This window comes from Onychostoma macrolepis, chromosome 06 (genome assembly GCF_012432095.1).
Source record: "Onychostoma macrolepis isolate SWU-2019 chromosome 06, ASM1243209v1, whole genome shotgun sequence".
Lineage (NCBI taxonomy): Eukaryota > Metazoa > Chordata > Actinopteri > Cypriniformes > Cyprinidae > Onychostoma > Onychostoma macrolepis.
The window spans coordinates 19,175,839-19,185,141 of NC_081160.1; the positions used below are offsets into that span (position 1 = coordinate 19,175,839).

Below are 9,303 nucleotides of genomic sequence, written 5' to 3' on the forward strand. Positions count from 1 at the left end.
ATAACGGGAAACAACTGCTTACAGTGCTCCTCATACAATATTTATTAATTAGATGTGTGTGTGTGATATAATCTTGGCAGCCAACTCCATCGTTACTCTAACAACATTTTAACTCATACTTTGTGAAATTTCTCACATAAAATAGAGTTAAACACTGTCAAATACTTTAACAAGTCAGTAGACTCCCAGATAAGTGTTTCCGGGGGACTAAATTACTGCCGCACCGCGCCAAACTACAAAACGACTGTCAACTCCACCTTAAGAAAAAGATAAATATTTAAAATGCCGTAAGTGTATCGATTCAAATCGCTCACGTTTTCTCAGAATTATTAACGCTGATTCAACATTGCGATAGATACTATAATTTCAACGATATATGTTTGTGTTCATGTTACCCTTACGAAAAATTTGCTAGAAGTACGTTAATTTACTCTTGTGCTGTTCAACATTACTGCCAAAATACGTTACGCCGTTATAATGAATAATAGGTACCATAGTACTACTAAATTAAATACCATAACTAACATTTTACCTGTCCAAGGTCCTCCACGTGAGACAAATACTAAGAAATATTTAATACTTCAATGTCACACCGGCTAATTAATTTGAATGAATTTGGGTTTTTACAGAACTAGTATAACTCACAAATAAACCTAATATAGCTAGTACAAGAACCGTCACACGTAATATTAATATTATCTACCAACTGCTATATTCTAATAAAGCTTGAATGTGTACAAGTGTAATTGGAATAAATATACACATCTAACGTACAATGTAATAATGTATGGATGTAAATACAATACATACATAAAGTACTGAATATCTGTTTGGTGTCTTTTTGTAGATTCACATATGCTGGTTAATTACAAAAATGACAATGAACTGCTGATAATGATGCTAACCTTTTGAGTCCTCTAATAAACCCTAATTTTCCATACAGTGTGAAGAGAGCGCTTCAGTTACAAGACAAAGAAAACGTGAGTTGATTAAATCATGAACACATCACCAGGCTTCCCTACCATTGATTTCAGATCAGAAATACCTTTTTCATATTCTTTGAATGTTTATTATTTCAGCCCACTTTAAAGTAACATCAGAACCATGTCAGTAATCATAAGTTAAAGACTTCTTTATAAAAGTAAAATAACATAAAGAAATCTATACCAATGCTTCAAATGAATCTATTTTAGAGCCCAGCCAAGAGGCGAGCACCAACCAGGAACTATTCCCCTATGACTGGAACCCAAATGAGTCCCACGACAAAACCTGCAGGTACTAAAACCCACAGACCAGCTACTGTATTTTCTTAGACCTATAAAACTTATATTTTGCCCCCCAGGAGTTTTCATTTGTGATTTTTTCATTGTGAACAGAGTAAGATGTGTGTTCTTTTCGCTTTCGGTAATCGCCGTAAACAATCCCCTGCTCATGTCATGTTGTTTCCTAAATCCTGTACAGTAGGGGTCTCTTGTAATCCAGTGATATTGCATTTAGATTAGCTGTCTTTGTAGCCATTAATAATATCTTTGCTCATGCTGATTTGATAAATTGCTGACATTTAGTGCTTCATCAGCAGGTAATTCCAGAGCAGGTGGGAAGAAAGCGAATCCCCCTCAAACAAAAGAGCCCATGACAGATGCTGAGAGGTAAGGATGTAGAAATGTCCTTTTAAACATGTTTGATGATTCTTGTCATTTTAATAATGATATTTGAGATTATTCAAATAAAAAAGTACAAATGCAAAAAGAAAAGAGAATGAAAAGACATATATCATTTTTAATAATGTTATTGCTTAGCTGTTGGCCCATGCTTTAATTTTTTTTATGTTTTAATTCTGTTGTTGACTTACTATATTAAACTTTTTACTTGATATTTTACATAAACCAGAGTGCCATTAAGGTCTATTTTTGCGAAGCTACTAACATTGGTATATCTGGAGCAGTGGAACAGACAGAAATTTCTCCTCATTACTGGATATTTCCTTTGTCTCACTTGGCTGATAGCCATTATGACTGATCAGAATTTAATGACAGGACATGGAGGGAGTTTCATCACCAGCCAAAAGCCTCGTTGATTTACATAGCACTAAAAATAGTTGGATAAGGAGAGTTTAAGAAAAGACCTATTTCCTTTCCAACGCATACTAACACAGAGCTCCGTGTGATCCATCAAGACAAGCATTAGTTTTGAATTTTATAGTGCAGTCATTTAAGAGGAAGCTAGTTAAATATATATAAAAACATCAATAAAGAGAGCGGGCTTATGATTCATTTAAGAAAGTATTCATTTGCGGAGTCAAACCCAAGAGAACTTCTCGTGCAAAATGTAGAAGAGATCTTGAGTGTGATTGGACGACGGCCCTTGTATAAGATTTTGCCAACCTTTTAATATGTCTTCCAATATTTTTAAACATGTATTAAAAATAAATGAATATCTTATTCTTAGTCAGCTTGTCTTCTCACAGACTTAGTAAGGATATTGAATATGAATTCAGAATTCAGTGTCCTCATTGAGCAAATTTTCTGCAAGAATGTAATATGTTTAAAATATTGTGTCATGGCACTTTCTTGATTTACAGTTTAAGTAAATAAAATATAATTGATAAATATTGTATTAATAATTGGTAACATTTTGCAATAAGGTCCCATTAGTTGATGTCAGTTTAATGAATTAACCAACAATGAGCAATAACATTCGTTACGTTATTTATTAATCTTTGTTATGGTAGTTCAGGTCCATTAAATAATATTAACAGATAACAACTTTTGGTTTTAATAATGTATTATTAAATGTTGAAATCGAACATTAACTAATAAATTCTTAATAAGTATTTTTCATTGTGAGTTAATGCATTAACTAACGTTAACAAATTAAACCTTATTAAAAACAAATAAAAGTGTTTCAGATTTGGTCTTTCATTTGTTTTTTAATACCTTTTCCCCCTCAGAATTCTGTTCCTCAGGTCTAAGGTGAAAAAATCATTCAAGGACCTCATGAAATACAGGCAACAACTGGAAACTTTAGTGGTATGTGGATCGAATAGTGTATCATTTTGTAGTGTATGTACTAAAGGATTGTTTATAGACTGGCCACCTAAACCACTAAACTAAGTCTAGATCAGGGTCTGAACCACCTTTAGTTGTTGGCTAATACACTTCATCTAAATGATTATATTTGGTGCCTCAATTCTGAATATGTGGTACAGACATAGACTAGACTAAGCTTATTTTGATGTGGGAAGCCAGCTACATTTAAGGCATCTTATTGAGGTTGCAACAGAAATGCCATATTGTAATGCGAGATTGTTCTTATATGAATGTTTGTTTGTAGCCAGTAGAGGGCAGTAGTGAGCTGAGGAGTCTCCTGCTGATGAGTCCTGCTGATCTACAAACTGAACTCAAGAGACATGACAATCTGTGTGAGTCCTTTCTCTTTTCTGCTGTGAGGCATAAACTGCATAATGCGTGGATATAAAATGATTCACTTTCTCAAGGTCGCTTTATAGACATTGTTTAAACAATTTATTTGCTATTAAGAGTATTGGCTATCAATTCTTGCTGTGTGTGAAACATAAAACTGAATTCTTTGCTTTCCAGGTGCTAAAATTGCATCTTGTGCACATAGAGCAGACACAAACAAGGGCCATTTCCAAGGTGAGTGAATTTGGGAATCAAATGAATGCTCAGAATTGAATTTAAAAGCATGAACAATAGCACTTATCTCAAGTGGATATTCAATCTTAGTAAGTCTGTCAGATCAGATTGTAACCAGTACACAATTAGTTATGTTTCAAATCTTGAATGTTTCCCTATCACAACACAGTCTTTGTTAGACTGACACAAGGATAAATTATGTGCCATATAGAATTGATTCCAATTACAGTATGATGATTTTGACCCCACTACTTTCCTTAAAAGAGCAAGAGAAAGAAAACATTTTGTGTTCCACTTATACTTGAGTCATGATGATTGATTTCAAGCACTAGTGCAAGTTCTGGATCTTGGTCACATGGGACCCCTGAATAGCCATTTACGAGATTTGGTTTGTCAATGCGGCGTGTTCATAGAAATTCGTCTCGATCTTTGCACAAATAAAAGGTTCTCTTTTTCTAAGAAAAATATTTCATCTTCCTAACACAAACAAGCCAGAACTCCTCTTCATGGGACAGAATTAATTAGATTATTTCAAGCACACATTCAGCCCCCAGCAAAGCTGCACTTGTGATTCATTCGCACAATGGTGATTTGTTGCAACTCAATGGTTGGATTGTGATGAAGTTCAGCAAGTTTTTAAGATAAGGTCGCCTGAAATTGTTTTAATTAGTCACACTCGAGGACCTCTGTGTATATGTTGCTTGTAGCTCGACACCAAAGGAATGTCACAATCTTGATCACATGGTGGAGCATGAAATTTATCAATGTAGAGAACAACAACAACAGTCCCTTACGTCCCTAGAAAGAGAATCAACCCTTTGTTGTGTTAAGACATTATAACATACATTTACAATAAATAAATTACGTATAAAAAAAAAAAATGCAAATGAAGTAAAAATGATGCCATTATGTAGAATTTGCTCCAGATTTGTTGCTTTAATTATTATATTATATTACTGTTCAAACGTTTGGGGTAGTAAGATTTCTTTTAAAGAAATCAGTACTTTTATACAGCAAGGGTGCATTAAATTAATCAAGTGACAGTTTAGATATTTATAATGTTACAAAGATTTCTCTTTCAAATAAATACCGTTCTTTTTACATTTCTCTTCAACAAAGAATCCTGAAAAAAAGTATCACAGTTTGAACTAAAATTATAATGGTAATAATTAGAAATCACTGAATCAGCATATTAAAATGGTTTATAAAGGAACATGTGACACTGAAGACTGGAGTAATGGCTAAGAATAAATTGCATTTTAAAATATATTATATTATATTATGTATCAAAATGATGTAATAACATTTTAATTTAGAAATTATTTTCTGTCATTTATGTTATGAAAGCCCTTTTTCTGTGTTGTAATTGTGAATTAGATTGGTGTGACAAAATCAAATAACTTGTTTCCAGGAAAAGATTGTGATTGTCCATGAAAACAAACATTTTCACAGAAATGCAGCTAAATACGGATCGTTTCAGTAAGCAGACTTCAGTTATCAAACTGAGCATCAGAGTATGTCCTGTTCAAATAATGTGTTTCGTTCCAGTGAGGTTTTTCTCATTACATTTTCGTCAGCTTTGAAGTCATAGCTTGAAATTACCTCAAGTTCCCTAATTTGTGTTCATAAGGTTATTGAATATTTTTCTACATTCACAACTGGCCGAGAACTATTTTTGCAGCAGCATTATTAAGCTTTAAATAAATGATACTTTTATTATCAAATCTATATGTAAGTAGTTGAAGATGTTGTATTTGAAGCTCTCTTTGGACGCCATTAGGTCCTGGCACAGATCACTAATACCCTGGATTTCATAGAGACACATCATTGCTATTAGAGTTCTCAAACACACAGTGTCACTTGAGCCATACAGGAGCTGGTGCGGATGACATACGATGGCGAGGATATGACACTACTCGTGTAAAAGCAAGCTGAGCACCGGGCAGCGTGATACCGCCAAGACAGCTGAGAAAATCCACAAGGATATTTTAACTTTGACAGGCAAACCGCTGAATCCATGTCCCTAACGGAAGCCCCTTCATCTAATGGCTTCCCAAAACATAACCTTAGGCGAAAGGGCAACTGGCAAGCAAGATGTTTATGGCGAAACTGACAAAAGTTTTTCCCAAGCATTCAAGAGAGGCCATCCCTCCTAAACAATCAGCCCGGCGGTAAATTTTCTGGCTCATTCAGGCATTACCAAGTCCCGAGCTTCACGCTACATGTTGCTGATGAGCGCAAAATGGGAAAAGAGAGAGTGCAATAATTCTGAGGCAGGTTTGTCGCCTGGACCGCGGGTATTGATTATTTCTGTGTGGCGAGAGATTTGGAAAATTCAATTAAAGGAGCTGAGCAAAGGATTCATAAATCGGCCCCTGCCTCCACCTCTTCTACGCCCATACGGAGACATTGTTATGTTCTAAATCAATGTTGCACTTCACAATATATTTTCTTTGGAGCATGAAAATAAATAACATTTAAACAGTTCTGCTTACCGCTGAAACAAATTTTATCTTCACCAAAGCCTTCTCCGTCTTCGCACGGCGGCCTCCCGTTAGCATCAGCAGATGTAGTAACGTATTTTTATGGCAAGTTTTCCATAAGAAAATCCTATATAATATGAATTTTGCAATGACAAAATGAGAAGGAAGGGGACGGATCAGCAGTATAAAAATTGATCAGGCCGCAGATGGGGTAGAACCGTGGGAGATTTGTAAGACAGCCTTAATAGACTGTATTAAAAATTCCTTAAAATGTAATAAAACAAATAGGTTTTTGGTTCTTGGCCGGGACGGGGTCACAGACCCTGCTAATATCACATCAATCCTGGGCTGCTGAAGGATAAATGGGGTCTGTTTGGGGAACATTTGAGTCTTTTTGATGGAAAACACCAGCACAATTAAAGGGCTGCTGTATATTAGAGGGCTTTGGGTGGGGAGGGTAGAGTTGAGCAACTCTCAGCATGTGTTTTGCTCTCTGTTTTGTTCACACGCGTCCCGCAGGAGTATGAGATGCATTTAGTCAATGCCTTTCAGATCATTTGCATTTAGATCATCTAGCAGCTCTGGTAGCTGTAGCAGTCTACAAAATCTATGACTGATGGATGGATTTACCTGATAAGTTACATGTGCACGTGTCTCATTCATGTATTCACAAAATGATCTAGTCTCTTAAGCTAGATAAAGTGTGTGGTGATCTATCTATGTTGCTTTCACAGGGATGAAACAGACTGGCAGCTCTTATGAATTTCTGAAGGCAATCTTAAGGTATGTCCCCCCACCCCACCTGGGTTTGAATTGTACTCATTGTAACTTTAAAAGCTTGTCACATTACAGAGATTCATGTAATTCTACAGTAAATAGTAGTGGTTTTATACAGTAGGGTGGGCTGTTTTGACCCTGCACACCCTAGCAACAGCCTAGCAACTACCCAGAATCCTTTAGTAACGTGCAACCATTGTGGCAGAGATTTCATCAAATCATCTTCATAATAAATAAAAATAGTTATCATGACATCAGAAAGTTATTTCTAGTTGAATTATGCTTAATTTAAGAGCAGCTTAATTTTATAGTAGTTATTAATAAATAATTTTTTATAATAGTTTGATAATTTTGGAGTAATTTCACAGAACTGCTAAATAGGATAATTTCATGCATATATAAACATTTAAATAAAAATAAAAAAACTTTTATACAGCAAGGAAACATTAAACTGATCAAAAGTGACAGTGAAGACATTTATAATATTACAGAATATTTCTACATAAAATAAACTCTGTTCTTTTGAACATTTGTATTCATTAAAGAATCCTGAAATCTTTGATAATAATAATAATACATGTTTCTTGAACATTAAATCAGCACACTAGAATGATTTCTGAAGACGAAAAAAAGGATAATGTGATATTGAAGACTGGAGTAATGGCTACTAAAAATGTAGCTTTTCCATCACAGTAATAAGTTACATTTTAAAATAGAAAAATTGAAAAAAGTAATTTTAAATTGTAAGAATATTTCACAATATTACAGTTTTTACTGTATTTCTTTTTATTAAATACAGGCATCTTTGGCGAACATAAAATATTTTGTTTATGACCCCAAACTTTTGCACTGTAATGTAATTCTATCAGTCCATTAAATCAGTCCTAAATATTAATTTAATAGACATAGTATATTGTATTATACCACAGACTTTTACACGCAATATGCTTTTTTGTTTGCATATAATTCTGTGCACAGTCGCAAATGGAACGGTTCTGGTTTTGGCAGAGCCGCAGTTCACTGTCAGCGTGTTTGATGTACACTGAACATCCTGTCAGTCTGAAAGCGGCGAGATGTCTGAAGAGGCTGTCAGTCTTTCCGGCGTAGTCAAAATGAGACAGCGCTGCCGACACCTTGCCATCCCATCTCAGAAACATTTACATTGAATCCATTCTCTGAAAGGTTTCCCCCCACCTTTCACCGGGAATCTGACAAAATGTTGATTCTACAATACACGGTGTGCTGCGTCGCTGTGAAAATAGTGTTCTTACTGCTGGCATACAGTCCCATTAGGGCTGATATGGGGAGAAATCTATACATACACACAGATATATATTTGAGAAAGCAACAACAGATGTTGGAAAACTACACATGCACAGATATACAGAAGATTATTCATGGTGGATCTGTCTCTTTATTTTGGCAGCCGCTGAGGGATCATTTCTCGATGTACGACATGGGCGGCAGCTGGTGCCCGCTCAAGGTGGATCACGTAACTCTCTCTTTATCACTTCTAGAGGCTGTCTCAAGGACAAAAGCTTAAGCTGACCTAACAAAACACACTCTTCACACACTTTGCATTACGACAGTTGAGAAGAACAAGAACAGCGTTTCAGAATTCAGCAATTTGGTCTGTTTGCCATGCACTGTTAAGATGTATTACTAAGTACGGCATGACTCGATATCAAGATATGGTTAATATTAGCACCATCCATTAAAATTGTATCACACACTCCAGTATTGTGACTCATATAGAGTAAGACAGTCAAACCAAAACCTGTTCATTCTCTCCTCATTCCATGTATGTGTGTGTGTGTTTCCAGACCTCGCTCAGGCTGTAACACACTAGCCCCTTTGTGACCTGATAACATTTATAGTTGTAATGGATTTTTTTTAATGGCCGTCATTAACTCGCACAAAGAGGGGTGAAAAAGATTGCTTGTACTTTTTCCCCTTGGTATTTCAGCTTTACAGCATTATGTTCCGATATGTCTCCTTCCATCATTTTTGTTTTACAGCTCATGAAGTTGAAGCGTTTTAATGCGTAGCTTTAGTACTAGCCTCATGTCTTCAGTCACTGCCAAGATTATTCCTTTGTATTAATGAATATTTTTCTAAATTTACTACTTGAAAGAAAAATAAAATGAGTAGTTTATTATGTTTTGTTTATTTGATGTGACCTTTTGTATAGGGCTGCATGATTAATTAAAAAAACAAAATAAATTAAAATTGTGATGTGGCTTAGCGCGATTTTCATGCTGCAAAAGCTGTGATTTAAGTATATGCACTTTGTTTAATAAATATTAGTGTTATATTTTTACAGAAATAAGCGTATTATTTTTCTTAAATGCTCATTTTTCATATTGAAATATAGTATTTATTTTAAC

The 9,303-nt window shown here is 35.0% G+C and overlaps 1 protein-coding gene across 5 annotated transcripts; it reads left to right on the forward strand.

Moving 5' to 3' along the window:
* The first annotated feature begins 92 nt into the window (after positions 1-92).
* itgb3bp (integrin subunit beta 3 binding protein) lies at positions 93-9,198 on the forward strand. Of its 5 annotated transcripts, none has more exons than XM_058780162.1 (9): positions 93-287; positions 944-980; positions 1,194-1,275; positions 1,580-1,649; positions 2,951-3,029; positions 3,334-3,421; positions 3,600-3,656; positions 6,874-6,922; positions 8,343-9,198. In XM_058780162.1, the coding sequence occupies exons 1-9, from the start codon at positions 283-285 to the stop codon at positions 8,347-8,349; spliced, it is 474 nt and encodes a 157-aa protein (XP_058636145.1). In that variant the 5' UTR covers positions 93-282; the 3' UTR covers positions 8,350-9,198. The 5 variants fall into 5 exon arrangements, with proteins under 5 accessions (XP_058636145.1, XP_058636144.1, XP_058636146.1 ...); XM_058780161.1 differs by having other exon boundaries at positions 102-287; positions 1,577-1,649; positions 8,343-9,197; XM_058780163.1 differs by lacking the exon at positions 93-287 and adding an exon at positions 342-417 and having other exon boundaries at positions 1,577-1,649; positions 8,343-9,197.
* The last annotated feature ends 105 nt before the right edge of the window (positions 9,199-9,303 follow it).